This window comes from Astyanax mexicanus, chromosome 19 (genome assembly GCF_023375975.1).
Source record: "Astyanax mexicanus isolate ESR-SI-001 chromosome 19, AstMex3_surface, whole genome shotgun sequence".
In the NCBI taxonomy this organism is placed as follows: domain Eukaryota; kingdom Metazoa; phylum Chordata; class Actinopteri; order Characiformes; family Acestrorhamphidae; genus Astyanax; species Astyanax mexicanus.
Window position 1 is genome coordinate 5519532 of NC_064426.1, and position 27991 is coordinate 5547522.

The 27991-nt window shown below is 36.8% G+C and overlaps 1 protein-coding gene across 1 annotated transcript in view; it reads right to left on the reverse strand.

Moving 5' to 3' along the window:
* Positions 1-204: 204 nt before the first annotated feature.
* abat (4-aminobutyrate aminotransferase) overlaps positions 205-27991 on the reverse strand; it is a 47890-nt gene continuing 20103 nt past the window's right edge. The window contains exons 5-16 of the mRNA XM_022675868.2: positions 23789-23906; positions 12552-12601; positions 12050-12130; positions 10691-10783; positions 10345-10407; positions 9800-9863; positions 8896-9044; positions 6237-6374; positions 4520-4687; positions 2593-2739; positions 1634-1745; positions 205-760 (exon numbers count right to left, since the gene is read on the reverse strand). Of these exons, the coding sequence (XP_022531589.2) occupies positions 639-760; positions 1634-1745; positions 2593-2739; positions 4520-4687; positions 6237-6374; positions 8896-9044; positions 9800-9863; positions 10345-10407; positions 10691-10783; positions 12050-12130; positions 12552-12601; positions 23789-23906 (1305 nt within the window). The 3' untranslated portion in view covers positions 205-638. The remainder of the gene's footprint in view (positions 761-1633; positions 1746-2592; positions 2740-4519; positions 4688-6236; positions 6375-8895; positions 9045-9799; positions 9864-10344; positions 10408-10690; positions 10784-12049; positions 12131-12551; positions 12602-23788; positions 23907-27991) is intronic.

Here is a 27991-nt window from a genome sequence, read left to right on the forward strand (position 1 = left end):
AACACAGAAATCATGGAAAAGCAGTACCTATATTGAGAGAACTCAGACAACCACTTGGGAACACCCACACCTTTACATGATAACTTGTGAGGTGTTATCTTGTGAGTAGGGGAGCAGACGCCTGTTTAGCTGGAAGTTAAAGTCTGGGCGCTCTTTATGTTCAGAGGACGCTGCGTGAGGACAGCTAGCAGCATGTATCAGGTCTGAAGACCTTCTCTAAGCTCAGTAAGCTCACTATGCTGGGTGGTCTTGTGACTGGGTGGACAGAGTGGAGTATTGGAACGTGGAACGTGTGTGGAGAACATTGAATTTGTCTTCTGTTAATGCAGCAATCAGTGGATTCGTAAAGTAAGTAAAGCTTATTAAAATCCCCAGGTGTTCACTGGGTCTGGTAGCGTGAGAGCTCTCCGTTTCATTGTGCGTATTATAGTGTGACTGCAGTGTAAAGTAGTGCTAAAAAAAAACACAAAAACAGTAAATGAAAAGAAGAGAGGAAGGCAGAAAGTTAGAAAAGGAAAGGAAAGCAGGAGAAAGAGTGACTGATTGCTCTGTGATGTGTTGAGAAAAGAAGAACCCCTCATCTGGGCTTGGACCCTTGTGCTTGTTCTTTGTGGTCAGCCGGCTGGGCCTCCGGGACTTTATTTGTATTCAGACAGCACGTCGTTGAAGATGTTGAGGAACTGGTGAGCGTGGTACTCCTTGAAGACCAGAGCCGGGCGGAAGCGGATGGACCGATCTCCACAGCCGCCCAGGAGAACACCTGAGGAGACAGGTAAATTAATGGGTTGCATTCAGCAGTACAGAACAGGTGATATCTGACGGATTAGGTTTATAAAAGTAATCTCTTATAATTGTTTTATTAGCAACAACAAAGTGTGCCACAGCTGTATAAAATAAAAAACATAAATATTCAACAGTATATCTTATACGGCAACTATTAATTGGACTATTAATTAATGCTTCCCTCTGCTGACAAGATGTGGATTTCATTTTCCAGCAGCACTTGGCACACTGCAGATTCAGTACAAAGTTACAATATTTCCACAGTTATTACTGCCACTATAAGAATGACAAACAATCTATACAATTTATTCTGGATTAAAATAAGAATCATTACTGTCAAAGTAAAGAACTACACAAATCTGAAGATTCGTACTATATTAAAATCAATCCTTAATTATCACTGTCAAAGTATAGAAATACACCAATCTGAAGATTCATACTAAATTAAAATCAATCCATAATTATTACTGTCAAAGTAAAGAACTACAAAATCTGAAGATTTATACTAAAATAAAATCAATCCATAACTATTACTGTTAAAGTAAAGAACTACACAAATCTGAAGATTGATACTAAGTTAAAATCAATCCTTAATTATTACTGTTAAAGTAAAGAACTAAACAAATCTGAAGATTTATACTAAATTAAAATCAATCTATAATTATTACTGTCAAAGTAAAGAACTACACAAATCTGACAGTATTAATTGTAGAATGATTTAAATCTGTATAAATCTGCTGATAACACAAACTACACACACTGCAAATTCATACTGGATTAAAATCAATCCCTAATTATTACAACCAAGGTAAAAACTACACAAATCTGCAGATTCTGAGCTTCTGCGTACCCTTGTCTCTGGTTTTGAGCAGGAGATTGTCCCGGGTCACATCGTCACGGGCATCTACAGCACAGAAGGTTCCCTGGCCGCGAGCCCGACTCAGGATGTGAGGATACTGAGCCTGAACAAAAGGAGAGATAGAAAGAAGAGAGAGAGGCATTTGAGACATTTCTAAAACTTTATCAACACTGACTGACTAGGTCTGTCATGATGAATGATATATTGCCAATAAAATGATATCGATAAACAATATTACTGTAATTTTATCACTGCATAGATCCATGCCATTTTTAAGCATATTCAGATATTAATACTGTAATGTTAAAATAGGAAAATGATTTGAGGCTATTCTAAATAAATAAAACAACAAGTCTAAAACTACTCGATCACACTTAATAATGGGATCTCCTCACATGTAAACCCAAAGGGCAATATTGGGGTCAGCTAAAATTAGTGAGGTCATTTTTATGATTTTCCTTTATAAATCATTGGTTGTTCAGATCAGCAATTTCAGTTAAATATATCATGTAGTAGATAAACACAGTGATATTTAAGAAAGTGAAATTTATAGGATTTACAGAAAGTGTGCAATAATTCTTTAAACTAAATTAGGCAGGTGCATAAATTTGGCAACCCAACAGAAAAATTACTTTAATATTTAGTAGATCCTCATTTTGCAGAAATAACAGCCTTTTAAACTCTTCCTATAGCTTCCAATGAGAGTCTGGCTTCTGGTTGAAGGTATGAAATTGCTAATCTGAACAACCAATGAAAAAAATATTGAAAAATAGAATAGAAAAAAAAAATAGAAACTTTTTCACACTACCATATTGCATGATAAGTCAATAATGAAATGACTGTGAAAGGCCAATGACTTATAATCTGATCATGAACATCACTACAAATACAATATACGAATAAAAAGAAAAGTAAATCAGTCACTGTGTAAAATAGAGATATATAATTACCTGTAGTTCGTACAGTCCCTGCAGCAGAACCTTCCCTGAGCGAGCCACCTCATCCAGAAGGTTCTCTCTCCTGATCACGTTCAGGACCTCCGTCAGGAACACGTTCTTAGAGGGGTCTCCCATCCATGTGTTAAAGATTCTGTAGCCCTGATTCAGATACACACACAATACAGTATGAGAGATATTCTCAAATAATAATAATATTACAATACAAATTAAAATGCTGTGAGATTTGTGAAACAACTGAAGATTCATACTGGATTAAATCACTCCACAACTACGTTCAGTCTGTAAAATCTAAAACAAATATATACTGGATGAAGATTTCTCCATAAGTATCACTTTCACACTAAAAAAATTACATATACATTGTATATTCATTAGATACACTATATATTCATGGTGCCTTATATTCCCTCCACAAGTACTGTCAATCAGACACACTGTAAACTCATACTGGATTAAAATTACTCCACCTTGTTAAAGTTCTAGTATAATAACCCAGTATGAATTGGGTACATTATTACATAATTTATACTGGATTAAAATCCTTCCACAAGTACTGTCAGTCAGACATACTGCATAGTTCATACTGGATTAAAATCTTCTCACAATCACTGTGCGTTTTTAAAAAACCACACCCACTGTAAACTCATTCTGGATTAAAATTACTCCACATCATGAAATAACACAGTATGAACTGAGTACATTATTACAGAATTCATACTGGATTAATTTACTTTACAATATTAAAGTTTACTGTAATAACCCAGTATGAACTGAGTACATTATAACAGAATTCATACTGGATTAAAATTACTCCACATCATGAAATAACACAGTATGAACTGAGTACATTATAACAGAATTCATACTGGATTAAATTACTCCACATTATTTAAGTTTTACTGTAATAACCCAGTATGAACCGAGTACTTTATTAAATAATTCATACTGGATTAAAATTACTCTACATTATTAAAGTTTTACTGTAATTACCCAGTATGAACTGAGTACATTATTGCAGAATTCATACTGGATAAAAATTACTCAACATTATTAAAGTTCTACTGTAATAATCCATACTGGATAATAATACTGGATTAAAATCACTCCACAATTACTGCCAGTCTGCTACTTAAAAAAAATACTGAACAAATATTTCTCAATAAATATCACTTTCTCACAAAAATACACACTGCAAAATTAATGTACAGTTATTACTGCCAATCAGTAAAATCTACATATAGTACAGATTCATACTAGATTAAAAAATTCTCCTTGTGTTCTGTCCGTTTGTTAAAAACTAAACAAACTGTAGATTTATCCTTGCTTAAAAAAAGTTGATGATGTATTAATATTAATATACAATCTGCAGATTCATACCGCATAAAATATATGTTTTAACAGGACCACACACACGAGTTTATGTAATAAGTAAGAAAAAGCAAACATTAATAATGAAATATATTAAGAATTAAATGCATAAAGGACTGCTGTCCAATCAGCTGATCTAAGTCTGTCCATTTTATGATCTCTGCAGCATTTCACATGGAAATACCAACATTATCCAACTGTTCACGCATATAAAACCCTAATTAAATAAACAGGCACAACTGTTTTATAATAAGAAAGAAATGATGGTTATTTAATATGCAAGCCCTATTGTTCAGCAGCAGGGGGCGCTATTGCTCATGTTTAAAAGCTGAGCTATGGAGGGCTCACAGTTCTTCACAAGTGATTAGAATCATCAGAACTGATGATTTCACACATATGCCAACATCACTTCCATCATCATCATCATCATCATCATCATTAGCAGTAGATACTCAGATACTCAAGATGCTGTATGAAGGACAGATCAGTAAAGATTCTTGGAGAGCAGCAGAAGCAGCAGCGTCTCACTGGAGGATCAGAGCAGCTCTACCTTGTCTGGCACCAGCTCGTCTTTGTGGTAGTATCCTCCCGTCAGCATTTTCTTGCTGAAGGAGACGATGTCGGCCGGGTCGTCCGTGCCCCAGTGCTCGTGAGCCCAGAACTTGCCCGTGGTTCCACCGCCTGTCTGAACTTCATCCACGTGGAAAGCACATCCGTGCTGAAAGAAGCAGAAACAGAAGAACATGTCATGAGTCATAGTGAGATAACTGATATTGTGATTAATGTGATGAAAAGACATTATTATTTTTTTTTTGGCTATTATTGTATATGGAATAAAAATTCACAAAACAAAAAATGAATCACAAAGCATAAAGAATATAATTATTGATTATTTAAAACCTCTATGCAATGGGTTTGCCTTCTGGCAACAAATTATTTCTATATTCATTGGCATTTTGTAAATATGGTTTTAAAAATATAAAATTCAAGCAATTAACAGGATAAATATATTTTACATTTTCTAAACAAAATAAATGTATGAATAAAAATTATGCAGATGTGCATAAATATAAAAAAATGACTATGCAATTTAAAAGATGCTTCTTTTTAATGTACTTCTTAAAACTTAAAAAATATATATATTTTCCACCTCTGACACATTTTTTGATTACATAATCTACCATAAGGTCTACCAGAAGATTTTACAGCACTTCATGCGTTCCTCTGCTGACAACTTTTACGGAGATGCGGATTTCATTTTCCAGCAGGACTTGGCACACTGCCCACACTGCCAAAAACATCAATCGCTTTTATATAATATTCTAATTTTCTGAGACACTGATTTTTGGGTTTTCATTGGCTGTAAGCCATAATCATCAGCAATAAAACAAATAAATGAGTGTGTTTAATACATCTATATAATAAAGTTGCAAGAAAAAGAATGTAAACCCTTTGAGATTAGTTGGATTTCTGCATAAATTATTCATTAAATGTGCCACATTGAGGTTTTTGCTTATTATTACATCCAAAAATTCACATACTTTTACTCCTCACTGTGAATGTTAACATGTTGGGTTCAATAAAACCATGCAAACATATATATTTTGGTGTAATATTAGTTTAAGCAGACTGTGTTTGTCTATTGTTGTGACTTAGATGAAGATCAGAACACATTTAATGACCAATTTATGCAGAAATCCAAGCAATCCCAAAGGGTTCACATACTTTTTCTTGCAACTGTATGTTTTAGATCAATATTAAGCAGAAATATAGAAAATTATATATTCTCTCAAAATGTTCAGCAGAACTGTAACATACTTACAGCAGTGACAGTAGAATTTGAAGCTACATGGTTGCACAAGTCAGATAATAAGAGTTATGCAAGGTCAGGGTGTTTTTTTGAGGCCATTGCGGGGCCACAGTGAGGCCACAATAGCTTGCTCGTTTTGGGCTCGTTTCCCAGCCCGTCATATTCACCAAGACACAAATCAGAACAGACAAGGAGGGCAGGAGCCCGCGGAGTGCCATGTGCCCAATTCATTCTGCACTGCGCTTTTCAACAGCCACTGGAAAAATGCCTGAAAAACCTCAACTATTCAATAAGAACACTGATCTTTGATGGAGGTGCTTCAGAGGCAAGATCTAAATATATCACAAAAATATAACACCACAGAACACAAATAAAGACTCAGAACAGAAAGCTAGTGTTTTCCTACAATCCAGATTATATGATAAAAGAGATAAATGATGACGGAAGGAAGTGCTACCTTGCGAGCGATGTTGCGTAATTTGATGAAGAAGTCTGGTGAGGCGTGGTTGTCTCCTCCCTCCGCCTGGATGGGCTCCACAACGATGCCGGCCACCGGCTTTCCCTTCTGCCTCCACTTCACTATCAAATCCTCCACCTGAAACACGAGGTCAGAAAGGAGAATAAGAAGGAGCTGAAAAAGAGAACATCTGACTTTTAAAACTATATAATACATATATACATTAAGCTAACAAGCATCATCCACAAATACATAACCCAATTTAACACACCACATATTCTCACATATTCTTACTGTGTGTACTCTCATACATTTAATGAATAAAAACTCAATAGTTCTACATCATCAGTATTTTGGATGGAAAAGAAGAAAAGAAGTGAAAAAGATTAAGAAAACTGGAGAGGAAGAGAACAAAAAGAACAACAATAACAAGCCATTGCAAGAAAAAGAAGACGAGCAGACAAAAAGAGGAAGAAGAAAAAGAGGAGAAGTGCGGTGAGGAGTGAGAAGAAGAGGAAGGCAAAAGATGAGAGTATGAAGAGAAGAAAGACGAAAAAGGAGGATGAGAAGTATGATGATGATGAGAATGAGAAGTATGAGGATGAGAAGTATGATGATGATGAGGAGGAGGAAAAGCGGGAGGAGTAAGAAGAAGATGAAGGCTAAAAATGAGCATATGAAGAGAAAAAAGAGCAGAAAAAGAGGAAAGGAGAAGATGAAAAAGAATGGAAGAGCAGAACAAGATGAAGAAGACAGGAGGAGAAAAAGAAAACAGACTGGAGGAGAAAAGAAGGAGAAGAAGAAGAAGGAGAAGAAGAAGAATAAGAAGAAGAAGAAGAAGAATATGAAGAAGAAAATGATGAAGAAGAAGAAGAATATGAAGAAAATGATGAAGAAGAATATGAAGGAAGAATATGAAGAAGAAGACGAAGAAGAAGACGAAGAAGAAGAATATGAAGGAGAAGAATAAGAATATGAAGAAGAAGAAGAATATGAAGAATAAGAAGAAGAATATGAAGGAGAAGGAGAAGGAGAAGAATAAGAATATGAAGAATATGAAGAAGAAGAATATGAAAGAGAAGAAGAAGAAGAAGAAGAAGAAGAAGAAGAAGAATATGAAGGAGAAGAATAAGAATATGAAGAAGAAGAAGAATATGAAGAAGAAGAATATGAAGAAGAAGAATATGAAGAATATGAAGAAGAAGAAGAAGAAGAAGAAGAAGAAGAATATGAAGAATAAGAAGAATAAGAAGAAGAGGAAGAAGAAGAAAAGGAGAAGTATGATGAGGAGGAGTAAGAGCGGGAGTAGGTAGAAGAGGAAGGCAAAAGATGAGAGAGTATGAAGAGAAGAAAGAACAGAAAGAGGTGAGGAGAAGAAGAAAACATGGAAGAGGAAAACAAGATGAAAAAGAAGAATAAGAAGACTGTCTAAGAAGAGAAAGAGTAGAAGAGCCTTTACTCTCAGCCTCAGACAGATGCTAATGTGTTTTTATCTACATGTATATTTCCTCTGTTGACATCTTCACAATGCTTCAGTTTCCAATACAACCGTTACACTGGGTTTAATGAAAAAGCTGCAAAATATAACAAGCTGTTTACAGCAGTTCAGTGCAGCTGTTCTGTAGCACAGGCTGTTGGTTCTGTCTATAAAACTGAGAAGCGTAAAGACGATATTCATCTGTGTATAACCCAGGCCCTGAAGGACCACAAGCCTCAAGCTCTTCATATTCATCCAGCTCTGTTTCTATACCTGCCGAAACTACAGCTTTCCTGTATGCCTGTAAATAGGTATCTTTTTTATGTAATTAGCCAAGTTAAAGAGTCATAAACTGCACCTGATTTATAAACCCTGTTTACACCTGGTCACTTTAAATGGACTGTATCCTGATGAGATTTAACTGCATTCATTTACACGTGACATTCAAATGCCTTTCTGGTTAAACTGGAATCTGATTAAAATGCAAATATGCTTTTTTTTATGCAGCACCACGTTGTTTATGGATGCAGTTTCTTTCTGTGCCATGCTAAATATGGCTGCTGCCTCAGATTTCGTCATTTTTCTAAACTTGGAGGAAGGAAACATCTAACGAGAAAACTGATTTACCTCCGTTCACACAGCTGGTAAAAGTGGCCCAAATTCAATATTTAGTTTAGCTATGCCAATTATCTCCCATCACTAGTGATGCCACAACACCAGGAGGGTGAAGATTAGCACATGCCTCCTCCGACACATTTGAAATCAGACTCTGCCTCTTTTTGAACTTGCCGAGTAGCATCACAGAGCTAACGCTCGGAGGAAAGCGCAGCGACTCAGTTCCAATACATCAGCTCACAGACGCAGCCGTGTGCTGATCGACATCACCCTTAGGAGTGATGAGGGTAAAGAGCGGCATCTACTGTACCCACCCAGAGAAAACAAGGCCAATTGTGCTCTCTCAGGGCTCTGGCAGCTGATGGGAAGCTGCATGACCGGGATTCGAACCGGCAATCTCCAGATCATAGTCATAGTGGCAGCGCTTTTGTCCCCTGGACCACTTGGAGCCTGCTTTAGGACATTTTTATCAGGTTCTGGTCACTAGAGTTGACACTGACCTCTTTTAATTGGAACTGAATAAACACACTCTGTTTCTGGACTGATGTTTAAGGACAGTGCTCTGACCTCCTCCAGGCAGCGCGCCTCCTCCTGCGCGTTTTCTCTGACAAACTCCTCCAGAGGATACTGCAGCCTGGGGAAGGAGGCGATGGGCCAGTCGAAGGAGGGAATGTCCAGCTTGTGGATGACTTTCGAATGAGTCGTCGCCAAACAACCTGAGAACATATCAATTAAACAGATTTTGATAAGAACAAGCAAGCAGAAGATAAAGCTCTAAAGTCTATTATGATTAAATTATTATTAGGAATATATATATATATATATATATATATATATATATATGAGATAACAGTACTGTACAACCTTAAAAATATAAATTCTACATAATAATGTAATAACTAATCCATTAAGTAAATGTTTAAATTTAATATATTTTTATTTCCAACACTAATGGGAATTTATTCAACTTTCAGTTTAATCAATTGTAATACCTTGTTACATTACTGAATTATTACATTATTGGGAATTTTTTAATATTGAGTACTAGGATATATTTAATTAATCAAAGTTTTATTTTTACGAAGTGTTGGACTTTTATAAAGGTTTTGGCACAGCAGGGATTGAACCAAAATCAAATTTTTCTTCAGTAGAAATAACTTATTGTATTGGTAATCAAAACCTAACATTTCCCTTTTGTTATATATATATTTTTTTCAATTTTGTTCCACTGTGATGCAGAACAGAACCAACATAACGTATATAAGCTGCATTATGTTAAACACCACACTGAACTGCATGTAGGAACCATAAAGAACCCTTAAAAGAACACTCTTTAAATCTAAAACTGTGGTCTCCAAACTCGTCTTTCAGCAGGTTTGTGATCAAACCCTAAATCAAACCCACTAGATGTGTCTAACTGGTGCTTTCAAAAGCACCTGATTAGCTGGTGACCACTGATCTGAGGACTTACCCAAAGTTCTGCCATGGAAGCCCCCCATAAAGGACAGGATGCTCAAATCTGGACAACCAGGACCCTGCAGAAATACAACATAATGAGGATGACGCATGTGTGTCCTTAATTTCCTTCGGGATAAACCTACATTTCCTTCTGGATCAATAAAGTGTCCATCTATGTCTCTCTTTATCTCTCCATCCATCCATCCATCCATCTCTCTATCTATCTCTCTATCTCTCCATCCATCCATCCATCCATCCATCCATCTATCTATACATCCATCCATTTCTCACTCTCTATTATAACACTATTACTGTATTATATAATATTAATTCCAAAGATTACAGTCATAATCAATTACATTATGGCATAAAACAACATTTATTTAATGATTTAAACAGAAATATAATATAGAAACTCTGCAGCAATAATTACATTGTTTACTTATTTATATTTATTCACTATTAGTCACTATTTAAAGTCTATTCAAGCAAATAAAAAAATAAATGTGTTATATCTTCATCGTGTTCACACTGAGAATTATATCGCCTAGTTGTTACCTGGTTGATCATGCAGGAGCTGACTTCATCTGCTGAAGGGCTGTTGGTTCCCCTCTCTTTATTCTAATCAAGAAATCACATAAATCACATAAATCAATAACCATCAAATCCAATTCATCACAGCAGACTGTAATTATAATTATATAATTATTATTATACATATTTGTACAGTTAAACATTTCTGCTGTATATGAACAGTCTGTAATGGTATACAAAATAAATTACGGCTAATTCTGCTCAAACGTTTCCTCACGCCTGAGTGGAGAAGTGAGTGAGTCTCCAAATTCTATTAAACTCGCTGGGCTGTGTGTGGGAGCAGAGCCTGGAGTAAATGGAGTGCACTCACTTTGTACCAGATGAACATGGCCTTGTAGGCGTTCTCGTTGGAGCAGGAGCCACAAGCCATGGTCTGCACCCGGGTCATTCCAGTGGGAGCGATCTAAAAGAGAATTCGACAGCTCGATTTAACTATAACAATACTAATGCAGGCTCTGAGTCACACTATACAGCTATAATGCGCTCGGGTGTGCTTGGGAGGGGGTGTAGGGACTCACAATATAAAATTCGATATAGTGAAAGGTTAGTTCAGTACTTGGATGCATAGCTAGAAAATACAGGATTATTAGGAGACTAAGAAAAGTTTGTGAACATCATTGGTTTTAAATTAGTACCGTTTTTTCTTTTGGTTTATGGGCTATCCAGCTTTTTGCCACCAAAACACGCTAGTTCAATAAAAAAAAAAAAAACTTTGGAAATCTAAGCTTACTGTAAATAAACAAAAATGTTTTACTCCACCAAACAACAACATATTTAAAGCCCCTCGACATCAGCGTAAATCGCAACTTTAGCTCAAGTCCTGACAGCGTGGAGCAGTGTGAAAAAATCCACTAACAGCAACAGGTTTTCAAAAGGCTCGACTGCTGCATGATGAAGAAGATAGCTCAAGAAAGAGGTGTCTCGCAACGAGTGAGACGAAGCTGAAGCACAATATAAGCTAGGCTAGTGGTAGCGACGCCTCCACTGCTAAATCTGGACACAGTATTATCTAACTGTAACACTAGAGCATTAATAAACAGCAGCAAGTTAGAAATGTAACATGTAACTAACTGATAATAATCACAGCAGCCCGGTAACAGATCACGAGTGGAACATTCTCCTTTCCCTGCGAGCTTTCGAACTTTTTCGAATCCAAGTAATTAATCTACTTTTTCCTTTTAATATTAGGACTTTATTCTCATAATATTACGACTTTTTTTTTTTTTTTAAACCAGCCATGTTCTGTGTTATATTTTTCTGCAGCCTTAATATATGTAATTTTTTTTTTCCTTTTTAAAATTAGTGGGTGCGGCTTACATTCAGATGCGCTCAATAGCCTGGAAATTACGGTAAATACCTATATAAAACAGACAATTTTAAGTAAGTGTATGAGAGAATATTTAATATACTTAATTCATGAATGTTAAAGGAATATACACATTAAAGATTTTAGGACTCGGATAATTAAAATGTGTTTTAAGTTTAGGTTAAACACTTCTCTACTCTACGTAAAACTCAGTAAAAAACAGCCTGTGTGTACAATATACAAACGTACATATATATTAAACATTCCACAGGCCACAGGCCAATTCTATGAATTCTATCCATGTCCCCACTTTTAAAAAAAAAAACCTTACTGTTTGTTCTACAGTTCTCAACAAGCACTCACCGACAGAAGACTCTCCACCAGCTTCTCCGGGAAGTTTTCCGGTGGCAGAATCCCAAGAGCTGGCCGATTGACAAACGCACTCTGAGAAAACAGAAGGGAACCAAAACAATTCTGAATATATGAGAGCCAAAAGACTACAGGATAAAAGACTGTCCCATTTAAATCTGATCTGTTCCAATCAGAACCCGAGCACGACTCAAGCCAGCGAGAAACTCACAGAAGTGACTCTAAAAGAAGAGCTGTGAAATGAAACACAGCCAAAAAGTCATTTCCTGTTCTGCAATAAAGCTGCAGGAGCTGCAGGTGGCTGGGTCCTGATCAGAGATCAGGCTGGGATTGTAACGTGTCCTCATATTGCAGTCTCATCACTCCATGCGCCATCAGAGCATCAGCTCCGCCTGAACGAGTGTGAATCTATTACACATCACACACACACACACACACACACACACACATATACGCTCGCTATAAATACACACTGCTCTTCCACATCACGTCTTACCAGATGGATGGGATTGGTGACGGCCTTCATCAGAGCGGGATGGTTGTAACCTGAAAAGAACAAGATAATTAAAAAAAAAAAAAAATCATTATTATTCAGATAGATTGTGTATATTTTAGCTTTGTATGAATATTTGTTTAAAAGTGATGCCAATACCCCAAACTAGAATATGTTAAATAATGATGTTGTGCGCCAATCTACCCACCCAGATAGAGCAAGGGCAAGCTGCATGGCTGGGATTCGAACTAGCCATTCTGTGCCCTAAATAAGAGTATTTTTATCCATATTTTATATGCATCATTACTCCACATGGTGGCGCTATAATCAAATGAATAAGGAAAACCTGCTGTGAAGAAGGTATTACCTTATTTAGGAGGGTTTTATGCTCTTTAGTAACACAGATGCCATTAAGGATTGTCGAGAATTGTCTTATATCGATATATATTGAGTATCACAGAATCAGAGGATAATGATATCATTGCTATCGTGAGCAACATATTGTAATAATATTATTTTATCATACTGTTGTATTATAATTGTCAATAAGAGTTAATACCTATATCAGTTTAACCTACAGTACATTTCAGATATTCATAATTATCACTATTACTACAATATCTGCTGTTTTAATTATATTCCTGAGTAAATGAGCTAAAAAGAATTATAGGAAAATTAATTGCAAACCAATTATTGGATAATCTCAGTATAAATCAGGTCTGAACAGCAATTTGTTCTGATTAAAATTCAATAGAGTTTTCAGCAGATATGATTCAGTAGACGATGAGGGATGGGAAAAAAATGAGAACAACGCTGGAGAAAGGTTCACTGAGGTTAGCATGAACATGCCATGAACCCTCTAATCTGTAAGAGCGTCTCTGGATTATGTAAAAAAAGTCTGCAGAGCAGTTCCTCTCACCACCAGCAGAGAGCGCTTTCTCTAATAACATGAGTTCATGAACAACAGGTCTAAAGAGCAGCACAGTCTGTGGCAGTCTGTAAAATAAATGATTTCCTGAGGTCGGATGTAGATATACTAAAGTCCACGGGTTCAGATCCAGGTTAATCAACAGTGATAAGAACATGTCAGGATGTTCTCAGTGTACTTTACTGAGTCAGGGCCAAACACTCCAAACCCGAGGAAAACATTAAACAACAGTAATCGGCCCTTTAATCAGGCATTTAAATAGATAAAAGGTATATAAGTGTGTTTTTTCTGGGATTAAAGCATGAATTCAGCTGTAACTGGAAATATCTGCACTGCAAAACTGTGCCGGACTGAGGTGCACAGCTTTCGACAAATGCCCACGTTTAAAAGCACGTGCCCAACCATGTGGATGGAGGCAATGTGGTTACCTCGCGTTGACATTCGCTTCCCCACCTTGTGCTCCCCCTCCCCCTCCCCCTCGCGCTTCTCAGGCAGCAGCAGCCTTTCACTTACACAGACACAGAGACAGCGCTGTGTATCTACTTCTTGTGTGATTCAATTTCCTTAGGTGACATTTGAAATATAGCGCTTTTAGCTGATGCTTCCAACAGGCTCACAATGCAAGTGACGGGGGCATAGTGTCACCAACGCAAAGAAATCACTATTTTTACACCATTACCAAGCTCAAAGTAGCTTCACATCTCATTGATAGAATTCCAAGGCAATTAAACAAGGCACTGAGAACTTTGAAAGAGCAGAATGCAAAAATAATTTCATGGAAATGCCTAAATTCCAGATGTTGCTGAAAATATCTCTTAATTATTCATGCATTTCCACAGAATTAATTTTTCAGTATGTTCCCCTATCCCAGTTATTCGTTTGTGCTTGTCAGGCAACTTATCATGACTTCATTTCAAGATGGAGGTGCAGAAACTACTATTTAGAACTTGTGAGCTTAAATTAGACATTAAACCACTGCATTGTGTTCAGGGCATTCTATCTATCTTACAGCCACTGCAGTCATTAAAGTACTGCCTGTGGGAGAAACATGTTGTTCAAAGCCACCAGCAGCACATTCAGCACAATGACATTCTGATTAAAGTAACCTGGAAGATCGAATTAACTACTGGCATGTATGAAATAACTTCTCTTACTAATATTGTTTATATATTTATCTGTCCAAACTAAACACTTGCTCTCCCAGCCAACAGCTTTTCCAATATAATACTGTACAGTATATAATGTTTATATCTCTCAGCTTTATATTCTGTACAGGGATTGGATGTAATGTAATGAGTCAGCTATAGTGAGCCTTTTTAGTGCAATGATTAAACTGATGAACATGGTCAGCAGTGAGCGTATTCATACAAGTAGTACACTGGAGTGACAAAAAAAATAAAGAAAAACATATACAGTATAAGATCTGTTTAGGATCCACTCAAAAGTGTGTTTTTTTTTATATATATTTTAGATGTATATAGTGGTGTGCAAGGGTTTTATCCCATTTTATCCCCTTATGTTACATTTCGTACAATGAAAAAGCTCTTACTATTAGTCTTAAAATGGTTTTAAGAATCAAAACCAACTGTACGACATCCCAAGTCTCCTGGAAGTTATGGGAATCTACCACACATCAATAACGGCTCCCTGATGCCCGCTAGAATCTAGAACAAGTGTGCATATTCATGAAGCACATGCAAAACAGAGAGGGTTCTGATTGGCCTGTTCACTGCAAAGAGTCTGTGAGTCAGCCAATCAGTTTTTAGTGTGGGCTGGCAGTGTTTTGTTTTTCCCCCCTCTTGGACAGGATTGGTTCACTGAGGAAGAGAAGGAGCATCATGGCTCCCATTAAAACGTATTTCAATCAGACTACTCTAAAGTATATCCATGTCTGGTAAAAGTTAAAAATAGTACAGTTTGTAATAGTGAATTTAGCACTGCCCACGAGGGACTAAATGATTACAAATGTCATGTTGAGGTGAGTTAAATGTGACTTGTACATGTCCTTTGGTGTGTTTTTGGGCAGGGGGCTGGTGGGTCCAAGTCTAGGTCCAGGGATACCTCCTTGAAATTAATTTTTGCAACTTGGGATGTCTGTCTAGTTTGCCTACCTGCATTAAACACACATAATAAGAACGTAATATGAATATGATAGCGGTTTTATACATTGTATCAATATATCATGATAAATGGACCAATAGAAATGATCCAAAAAAACAGAAGAATGAAATCTTCTCACACTGATTCATTTCCTTTGAAAGTTATGAAGGATTTCTGTGGTTTGCTGGAAAGTTGCAGCTCTATGGGACAGCAGTGATCTATGTTCTCAGAGGGCTGTTAGCTGAATGGCTAGCTAAAGCTAATGCTGTCTGAGGGAGAGAAGATGCAGCTGCGGGAACCATGAGGACAGCAGGGTCTTATCTACAGCTCCAGACCACACTGTTCTACACACACTCACACACACACACACATAGCACAGCATAAAGAGCCCCCAGGGCAGGAGAAGCGTACTCGTTGCTCGCTGTGTGACTGTTATGCTACTGTACGCATGCATGCACAGACATATCTATGCACTGAATTCTGTATACGTGTTCACATGTATAAATATATGAGTATGCATAGGGCTGTAGTCATACTGTACACTGGTCTGTTTCTGCGTGTGTCAGTGTGACTGTACATCTCTCTGGCCCTATATATATATATATATATATATATATATATATATATATATATATATATATATATATATATATATATATGCTGTATTTATATATATATATATATATATATATATATATATATATATATATATATATATATATATATTTGAATATTTGTGGACATCCTTTCGAAGTAATACTTATGGTATGCGTTTTTCACACAAAGCCATACCGCTAGAGGTGCAGCAGAGAACAGCTATAGCTATAGAACAGCAGCACCAAAAAATTATACTGGGACAGCTCACTAGCTAATGCTATTCAGTTAGCATAATAAGCTAACAAAACAGAGTAATGTGTAGCCAAACACTCCATCCTGCCTGGAGAAAAATGAGAACAGCACTTTATCTGAGGAGCTCCTGCTGCTGTTCCTCAATGTGTAAGTGTTTTTATGAGTGTCTTGCTTCTGCAATAGAACATTTGAGAATATCTTTTTTAAATACTTACATTTTGAGCAGTTAATTATATATACATTTATATATATTTATATATTTAATATATAATATATATATATTTATTATATACTATAATTTATATATATAATTATAGGTTTATGGTTGGGTAAAATGAACATTGTTGTTTTATTCTGTAAACTACAGACAACATTTCTCCTAATTTCCAAATAAAAAAAATGTAATTTAAAGCATTTATTTGCATAAAATGGATAAAATAAATAATAAAAAAATGCATAGCTTTTAGTTATCATATAATGCAAAGAAAACAAGTTCATATTCATAAAGTTTTAAATAGTTTAGAAAACAATATTTGGTGGAATAACCCTGGCTTTTAAATCCCAATTCTCCTCCACCAGTCTTACACGCTGCTTTTGGATAACTTTATGCCTTTACTCCTGGTGCAAAAATTCAAGCAGTTCAGTTTGGTGGTTTGATGGCTTGTGATCATCCATCTTCCTCTTGATTATATTCCAGATGTTTTCAATTTGGTAAAATCAAAGAAACATCAGTTTTAAGTGGGATCTTGTTTTTTTTTCCAGAGCTGTATATATATACATTTTTGATCATACCGCCCAGCACTATGGTTGACACCATGCTTAATGCATTGTGGCTTATGCTGGAAAAATTCTTTCTACTCACACAAACACTGTTCTCTGTGTAAGAGCTCCAGCTGCCCCTCCTCCCCCAATATGAGCGTACAAAGGCACACAAATCACCTTTCAGCCTGAGTGACTGTGATAAATGTGGCGATGTGCGGCGGCTGAGCAGCTGAGGGGCGGCGCAGCCGTACTGTGAACCGCCATATCCCACTCTTCATTTCTGTCCACACAACACTGACGACGCAAGAGAGAGAGAAATGAAATCAAACCCAGATTAATCTCAGCTCACCTGCAGGCAGGAGGCACAGAGCAGGACTCAGCCTCACTCAATTTGTCAAGACTGATGGAATATAAATAGACTAACTGACCAAATCAGTGAGCATTCTGTAGCTCTGGACAGGCCGCGTGATGAATCGTACGCGCTGTCAGGTTACAGCTGACCAGAGTTCAGCTCACCCTGCTCACACTGTCCCTGTGGCAGTGTTGGGGGCTCGGAGTGAAGATAATAAACAGCTCCATTAAATAATAATAATAATAATAATAAAAAAAGATTTATTTACTGGTTACAGGGTACAAATACACTATATTCAATGTGTCAAACATAACACTACACTTGCACTACAATTCCCAGCATGCACTGCACTAAAATTTGCCTAACGAGTGTCCAATTCAATTAATTTCGTACTGTATGTACAAAATACTTACGTTCTGTGGGCATTTATCATTTATTGTAGTTAATGTAGACTACTGTTATAATCATACAGTACAAATCAAAAGTTTGGACACACCTTAGTCAATCCTATACTGTAAATAAATACTGAAGTCATCCACACTATAAAGGAAGACATAAGGAATAATTTAGTAACTTAAAAAAAGTGTTAAACAAACTAAAATACTAAAAAGCAATGAGGTGCCCTTATATAGGGGGCTGTTAACTTGTGGTTTCTGAGGCTGGTAACTCTGATAAACTTATCCTGTACAACAGAGGTAACTCTTGCTCTTCCTTTTCTGGGTCGGTCCTGATGAAAGCCAGTTTCATTATAACGTTTTTAATAGTCTTTGTGACTGCACTTGAAGACACTTTCAAAAGTTCTAAAAGTATTTTTTTTCTTTACTCAGTTGAGTAGTTCTTGCTTCTCATAATCTGAATTAGAATAGTATTTAAATATTCACTATTCACTGTATACCTGTAACTCTACCTCTTCACTACTTTACTTTAACTGATGCTCTCAAACACTTTATTATTAAGAGACAAGAAATTCAAGTAATTAACTCTTGATAAGTTCAGCGCAGCTGTTAACTGAAAGCTCGAATTACAGGTGACTCTACCTCATAAAACTGACTGAGAAAATCAAGCAAAGATGTGCAAAACTGTCTAATCTAAGCAAGAGGTGCATATTTTGAAGAATCTAAAATACAGCTCTGGAAAAAATTAAGAGAACACTTCAGTTTCTGAATCAGTTTCTCTGATTTTGCTATGTATAGGTTTATGTTTGAGTAAAATGAAAATTGTTGTTTTATTCTATAAACTACACACAACATTTCTCCCAAATTACAAATATATTTTTTTTTCATTTAGAGCATTTATTTGTAGAAAATGAGAAATGGCTGAAATAACAAAAAAGATGCAGAGCTTTCAGACCTCAAATAATGCAAAAAGAACAAGTTTTATGAGTTCAGAAATCAATGTTTGGTGGAATAACCCTGGTTTTTAATCATAATTTTTATGCATCTTGGCATCATGTTCTCCTCCACCAGTCTTACACACTGCTTTTGGATAACTTTATGCTGCTTTACTCCTGGTGCAAAAATTCAAGCAGTTCAGTTTGGTGGTTTGATGGCTTGTGATCATCCATCTTCCTCTTGATTATATTCCAGAGGTTTTCAAGTCAGCAAATTTTATTTTTTTCCAGAGCTGTGTATAGTATAGCATTAATCTATTAATTTACAGTGCAGAATATGCATCACCCTGCACTAATATTCTGTACAGCAGAGAAAGGAAAAGATGGGCAGTGAGCATCTAGTGAAGGTTATTTATGGGGTGCACCAGAGCTCCAGAATTTCCTCTCCCCCTGTCAGTCACGGTTAATCAGCCACCCGGAATCGTCTCAGCATGGCTAATGCTGTCTGAACAAACACACTCCTCCACAGTGTGAGGTCCACCACAGATGACGGCATGACTATGAATAATTTTAGAGGTTTACATATCAGTACTGCATATTTGAGAGGTGTCAATATAGTTGAATGTAACAGTTTTGCCCTAAAAAAAAAACCTTGCAAAAAAATTATTATACTTTTATTTCTATTAGCTATGTATCGATATTGGATTTGCAGAAAAGTAAGCAAATGATGAGTTGATATTTCTCTAATTAGCCACTCATGAGAGACTTTTTTATAGGATAAGATTATCAGCGATTGAAAATAAAAAAACACTGGTCTCTACTGTGAATAAATAAGCCTGGAAGCAATGAAATGAACTTTAAGTTAACTTAAAATGACTCCTGAATTTACAGACATTGCATTTGTGAGGTACGAACATAATTTTGAATGATTTGAAGACGTACTTATTTGTCTAAAGCTATTTTGATGTTTTAAAGACATAGATATATAGGCATAAATAAAGTACTAAAGTAGAAGTTATACTTAAGGAGTTATTTTTGTTATTTAAGCTCCACAATTAAGTGGAAGTACTAAAGGACTCCAATATTTGATAAGGAGCTTCTTTAAACCGACTAAAGAAGCATACTAGGACAGCTAGCTAGCTAAGGCTAGTCAGTTATCTCAGTTAGCTAAGCAAAAATATTGGAGCACTGTGGAGCCAAATGCTGTCCTCCCTGGAGAAAAATGAAAACGTTAGCACTTTATCTGAGGGGCTCCTGCTGCTGTTCCTTGCTGTATGAATGCTTTTATTCGTGTAAAATAGAAAACCAACAGCAAACAACAATTATTTACTTAAAAAAAAACAACTAATGGAATAGCGAAATCAATCCACAGCTCCAGATCCAGATGAGCCCAGAATCGGTCCAGCACAAGAGATAAAACTCCCTAAAACTCTGGATATGAGGTGCAAAAAAGCTTAAAAAGCAGTAACTATAGCACTTTTAAATATAATAATACTGTAGCTTGAAGGAAATTTTTAAGAATAACATATTAAAGTAATGTAAATTTGATATTAAACCTTTGTCTTACTTGTGCAATAGAACATGTGAGAAATATCTCTTAAATACTTAAAGTTTTGAGCATTGAGTATTTTAGGTCCATTTATTGTGTTTTAGGTCTGTTTATTTTGCACATCTCTTTTTAAGGTCAATTGTTTACATTCTTCAGCTGTTTTTTCTGCTAATGAAGTCTGGTTTCTTCATGTATTGTGTAATTTTGTGGGACAAAGTAAACCAAATAGTAATCAAAGCCTTAATTTAAAGCATAAACCTATATAAAAGCCCAGTCAGAAAGAAAAACTAGAATTTAATAATAATAATAATAATAATAATAATAATAATAATAATAATAATAATAATAATAATAATAATAATAATAATAATAATACAGTGATATACTGTGAAACTGTCAGAATCTTAAAAAATAACATAACAGATATTTTTGGTCATACTGCTTCCATAGTGAGTAATAAAGTCATGGATCCATTCTTATTCCTGTGTCAGCTTCAGCTCTTTCCCCCTGATTAACACATTTTATCTCCAGCTACTCCGAGCGAGCACATCCTAACAGTGTGCTAATGTATCTCGCTTTGGGCAAATGAGTCAGCTAAACGACTGAGGACAAACTAGCACTGCTGAAACCACAGCAGAGCTGAATCTGCAGAGCCAGACTGAGCCACCACAGCATCCCCTCAGTGAAACTCACACCGTATCACAGGAGTCAGTTAAACGAATAGTCTTACACAGATTCCCCAAGGATTCCCTGATCTGAATTAATTATCTTCCCGTTCCTCACCACTGGCCCTGCAGTTGTTCCTCCGGGGAATAACGTCTGTGCTGAGCGTTATCAGGCACCTGCCTCTGTTCTCAGGCAGCGAGGGCTTTAGATGAGTGCACATTTAAAGCAACAGCTCTACTGTAATTTACTGCGTTTACTGACTGTTCAACACGTTAGCACTTCACGCTTCAAGTATTCCCTCACAGTAAATCAAACTGATATTATGAGCTCAAATATCAGTTTCAATTCAGCATGTTCATATTTATTCACTGCATGTTGTGACAAATTACATCATCGCTTATTAGTCTAAATATTTAATAGAGAACAGTGAGGCACAACCTAACCTGGGGTAACATTAAACATGCACCAAATATTTTATTTTAAAATAATTTATACCAAACAATGACTCATTTTTTTACGTTGTGCTTTGTTGGTGTGATAAAACTGTTTAATAAATAACGATTTTATTGGATGAATATATTCACCCAACAATTACTGCAATAAACTATATTATTTTTATTATATCACTTTTAAAACTATTAATGCCACTGCTAAAATTATAACATAAGTGCTTTACAATGCAATACAATTTACACTCTTTTAAAGATTCACTAAACCCTAAATTGTATTTTTTCCATTAATAGCTGAAATGTGTTTCTTTGAAGTAATAAAACATACCAGTCCTGCTTACAATTTTAGTAACATTTTTTAACCTTTAAAAAATGCTTTTATTGTGGTAATTACCGCCTCTGCAGCTCCCTCTTAGGGTTACCTGTGCTACAGGTGTGGATGATGTGTCCATGTACTTTGGAGATCAGTCAATCAATAATGCGTCCAACCATCCTCTCGACCAGCCTCTCATCCCTATTAGGGCGACACTGCTGCTGCTGCAGCTCAGCCAATCAGCTCTCCCTCCTGCCTGACCTCTAAACCCATACATCATCCCTTCCCAAATTACCCATTTTATATATATAATGGCTTTTTGTTTTCTAGAAGATGGTATCCAAACCTGGGCTTTTCAGTTTTTACTGACCCCGCCTCTTCTTATTTTTAAAAAGGGATTGTGAGCACAGAGTTATAACATAATTCAATTGTGTAAGGCTGATACTTGTTGTTCTACTTTGTGCCCAAAGTTAAAGGTCATGTTTGACAGCCTCATTTCCTTATATCCTGCAGATGTTTGTTTTTTTCCAATTTGTATTTGGAAAGTTCCTCATACTGGGGTAATTCTGCTGCACTGGTTACAATTGGTGATGCTATTAGTTTATTAATAATATTTTATCTTTTTTTTTTTAAGTTTGGTTGTGCTTGTTATTTTGATACGTTTCCAGAATATATATTAATCAAATGGCAGGCTTTTAATTAAGAATAAACGTAATTAGAAGTAATAATAATTTGAACACATTTAAAGACAATTTTATTTGCAGTTTCTGTAATTTCTTTTTCTGTTTTCATATGCGTGTCAACGTGAGCTTAAAACAAACTAAACCAACCAGAAACTCAGGTAATTACCTTTAAAACGTTTAAATTCATAAACTTACTTCTGGTGTTTTGCACTTAAAGCAGGTTATAAAGCCCTGGCAGACAGGTACAGCTGTGCACCATTTGTTTAAAATGTAAAAATCTGATTTGAACAGCAAAAACCACCCCTGCCTCACTTGGTTCACTGGTTCAGTCACTAAACCTTCAGTATAGCTCTTAGTTTGTGTGTGTGTTTTTCTAGAGTTTTTAATTAATATTCTTTAAATGAATTAAGCAGTATTCGACAATAGTTTTGCTTGGGTTAAAACAACACTGTGGCGGTAGAATTACACTCAGGGCCCTATTTTAATGATCTATGAGCTTAATTAAGGACATGTCAGTGTTTTTGTGCTATCATAACGACGGGAAAAGTATGCCTTGTGCGACTCGAAACACGCAAAGGCGTGTACTAACTCTCTTAATTAATCTTGGGCGTTTTTTGGGCGTAACTTGAAATAAACCAATTAGTGTGTTACTTGCCATCCCCTTTAAAAGCCAGGTGCACTCTGACAGGTGTGGATTACTATTTTAACAGCGCAGTGCTTCTGTACTTCTGCACTGTGAAGGTGCATGAGGAGCTCATTTACTTGAAGAGCAATGTTATTTTGTTTGTATTCTCTTTATTGCTGATGTGAAAGTTGGGTTTGTGCACTGCTGTGTGTGTCAAGAAAGGAATGAATGTCTTGACTGTTGTCTCTTGTTGTCCGAGTTCTGATTAATCAGTGGTGCACCTGTTTTTTTTGTTGCCAAGATAGCAATACACCAAAAACGTACCTGAACCCACCTCATTTTCAGATCAATATGCCAATTAGCGAAGATATATTCAGAAGCTCCTTTGCTATTTAAACAATGCAGGTGCTAGGCATGAAAATATACTGTTGGCAGGGTGTAAGATAGCAATGAGCATTGCGAAAGAAAGGACCCACTGTATGTTAAAATGTGCACTGGAAAATCTGCTGTATTCCTACAACAGAGAAATATAATACTAGCCAATTCATGTGTACAGATCATTGTTGTGTTAACTAATGTTTTTCTAATGTACTATAAACACACTTCAGTTCAGTAGAGTAAAACATGGGCTTACCAATGGGGACGGAGGAGATCTGAGTGTACAGATCCAGCATTCGATTCCCATCAGCATCCACCAGGTAATTTCCCCGGCTCTCCTCGTAGTTGCAGAAGAAATTTACCGCGCCAACATTCTGTGAAATGAGAACAGAGCCGGGACAGAGGGGGGTGGGGCGGCGGCAGGTGAGACGTGTATTATGTTAGAGCCTTGAAGCTATTTATATTGCTTTGGAAAGACTACAAATTAAACAGTGATTAATATAACAATGGGTTATTTAAGGGATCTTAAGAACCGGTAATTGATCTATATTAACATAAAAAAGAAATTGACAACTCAAAGAACCATGTGGAAACCTAAATAGCCCCATGTCTATTTAAAGAATCTCAGCATTGAAAGAATATTATCATTTTATATGTAAATTCAACCCCAAAAATGTTCGAAGTGGCTGGGGATTGCGGACGACACTTTAACTTCCTTTTTTTTGTACTGTTTACTCTGTAATCCCATATGTGCCCCTTAATTGTTTTCATGTATTTAACCCTTGTGTGGTGTTCATATTTTTGTTATTCGTTTACTTTGTTACTTGTATTTAATTCAGCAAAATTAAACAATTTTACATTAAAATGCTTTACACATGCTTGCTTCACCTAAATTGCAAGCAATATAAACAGCTTACATGGTTAATATTTGCCCTTTACCTTTCTTATGTTACATTTCTTTCAAAAAGTGCTACTCTTTTTTTATTAGTTTTTTAATAAAATGTAAAAGAAAATGAATTAAACTCAAGATATGAGTAGAAAATTTGTTTAGTTTCAAATTTAAAAATGAAGCAATGTTTATTAGCCCTTGGCCAAACATACTGTATGTAATATAAATGTTTAGGGGGGGGGGGGTGGGGGGGGGGGTGTGTACAGTGTGTGTTTATCGGAAATGTGTTTTGATATATGTTTTTACAAAAAATGAGCCAATGCCAATGAGTTTGAGTTAGAAAAAATACTTTTTTTGTATCATTTGATGAAACATGAAAACGGGTCCCACAGACCCGAACACCACACAAGGGTTAATATTAATATACAATGTAGAAAATAAATTAAACAAAGAAATACTGTATAGAGTATTTTATTATTTTATTAACACTAATAGGAATTTAAAAAATAACATTACTGAACAATGATGACAATGAGATTTTTTTTTCTAAAGCAATTAAATCAGTAAGGCAGCATCAGTCTGTCATACAGGTTATAAAAACATGATTACATTTTAATGACAAATCATCTGCACTCCTGCCAGTACCAGAAGACAGGAGCCTTGTTGAAACTGATCCAGGTTGCAACATGCCCCCCGAGCTAGATGTACACCAGTTCAAACCAGTCCAAAACATTACGTAACCTACATTAGCGTACGATCGCTGCTTCTCCACTCTCTCTCTCTCTCTCTCTCTCTCTCCCTCTCCCTCTCTCTTTCACACCCTTAGCAGGAGCACATTCACGTCTAGACACACTGCAGCACCACTAATCACTGAGACTGAAACCTCATCACATCACACACACTGAGTGAGAACGTGCACTAGCTTGTGATATCAACATACACTATAGAAATAAAAAAAAGTATTGAGACGTCTGCGGTAGGGTTGCAGCGGTAACCGGTTTCACGGTATACCGTGGTATTAAAATGCACGGTTATCATACCGTGTGTGTTTGCTTATTACCGGTAAAACGCAAGCCAGCGGAGAAAGTCACCCGCGCATGCGCAACTCTGCTCCGCTTCAGCTACTCAGCACACAGCGGTGAGAATGGCAGAAAGTGCATCAGACTAGAGCTTAGATTCTCTGCCCGAACCAGACCTGACCCGAGGACCGACCCGAAATCGGGTCCGTTCGGGCCGAGATTTCCCACCACATTCCTCGGGCCGGGTCGGGTTGGGCTCCAGAAAATAGTCTGAGATGTAGGCATCTGTTTTTTAATTATATATTTTATTTTTAAATAAAGCTCTGGTGTGATAATCACAATGTTAATGCTAAGTAACCAATTATTATTGTTAATGAAAACGAACCAAATAACGAAAACTGAAAGTGAAACTTAACTAACTTATTTATAAGCGCTGTTTTCACTCCCGCAGTTCTACAGCGGGAGGTGTTGTGTCGATTCTGTCCGCGAAGCGGGAGTCGGATTGAGCAGGGAGTCGGATTCGGCATAACAGCGGCAGCGCGGCTGCACCTCGCGGTCCGCGGTGTTAGTTTGTAAGCGCTCGCGATAGCCGCAAAATACGACAGAAAACACTGAGAAACTGCAGAATTATGAATTGGACTAAAATGAGCACGAGATAAAAGAGAACCTTTACCTGTGAGTAGCTCACATCAGAACACGCAAATCTCTCTCTCTCTCTCTCGCACGTGAACTTCTCCGCACTGTGTTTAGCTGTTCTTAAAAATCATGTTCTATGCTTCTATGTTAGTGTTAATTAACATAATTCTGATCATATTTCGCTCATTCAAACAGCCTGAAAACAGACTTGTAATCTTGTAATCAACAAGCTTGTAATCAATGTGGCCGTAGTCACAGCTAAAGGAGGAAATACATCAAACCTGTTCTCCCATCTCCGAGAACACCACCCCGCTGTGCAGCGCAAAGTGTGTGTTCAGTTTATAATTTTAATCTGAACCTAAATAAAACCTCTTTGTAGTCGTGCACAACCCATGCGGTAAGCGCCCGCAAAAGCGCTGAGTTATCCGAAATTCGGGCACGCAGGTACAGGCGTGAAGTGCGTGCTACGATGGATTCACGTGTCCGTGTAAAGGTCCTGGCCGGACTGGATGTGAAAGACGCCATTCATTTACATGCGTTCATTTTCAAATTCTGACGTGCCTGTTTTTCATATGTTGAAGGTTTTAAGGTGTGAAAGCCTTAAAATAGAAATCTCTATTGTGAGGATCATGTCAGAAATAAATCCCCTCTTTCTGCAGTATCTGGTTATATACCAACTTTTTTTATTTTTTATATATATATACACTCTTAATGCCCTTAAGAGTAGTGGAAAAAAGTGGTGTAGTTTCTACAATAAATAGTTAATTGAACAAAAAACTTTGTTGTAATTTCTTTAAGGGTCAGTTTAATAATATATGTAACAAACTGTGATACCGTGATAACCGTGATACCGCGGTATTTTCCGAGACGGTTATCATACCGTGAAAATCTCATACCGTTGCAACCCTAGTCTGCGGATGTGGATTTATAAGTGGTGTCAATCAAATAAAAAAACAAAATCCGATTGATCACAATAATATTCTGTGCTTAACTGGGATCAATCACACAGTTTGGAGGTGTGTAGTGATGAACTCTGAAGCTACATGAAGTTTGGAGGTGTGTAGAGATTGGTGTAATGACTCTGGAGAAAGTTGGTGAACTCTGTGCACTCCTCAGCATCTGCTGACCCCGCTCTGTTATTGTACAATGACAGAGTACAGAGTCTCTGTCATTCCCGGTCTCTTCCACTGTGTTATAATATCACTGACAGTTGGCTGGGGAATATTTAGTAGTGAGCAGCGGAATTTCATAACTGGACTTGTTACACAGGTGCTGCATCCTATTAAGGTAGCATAGTACTGGAGTCCACTGAGCTCACTGAGACCCATTCTTTCACTAATGTTTGTAGAAACTGTCTGCAGCATGACTAGCCGCTGCGTTTTATACACCTGAGCTCAATGATTTTAATGGGTAAGAGAATGCTTTTGGCAATATAGTGTATATAGTGCCAAGTAGAGCATTTGCACATCTGTGTTAGCAATGGGAGCAACTTAAAAGCTATACAGATGAAGTGTCCACAAACATTTGGACATACAGTAGTACTGTGTATACACCCACATGCTCCTGCAGGCTTTGCATTCCCCTGGATCCGTTTACACCATGTTCTGAATCCATTTTTAGAACATGTGATGAATATATGATGACTCTCCACCGCTGACTGAATGTAAACACAGCTGAAACTGCAGCTCACTCAGCAGGGCCATCGTTAACACTGCAGCCGCAGCCGAGCAAATCTGTGCTAATAGTTTTATCCTCGCTTGTCAGCCCCAATCAGAATCCTCATAGAAATCTCAGCAGCTGGAGGAAGACTGGCTGATTGTTCACATCAGTACTCTTGGGGTAGGAAAGAGACAAATCACCCCTTAAAGGCATTTACTGCATCACTCAACACACACTGAGACCAACACGACCCAGC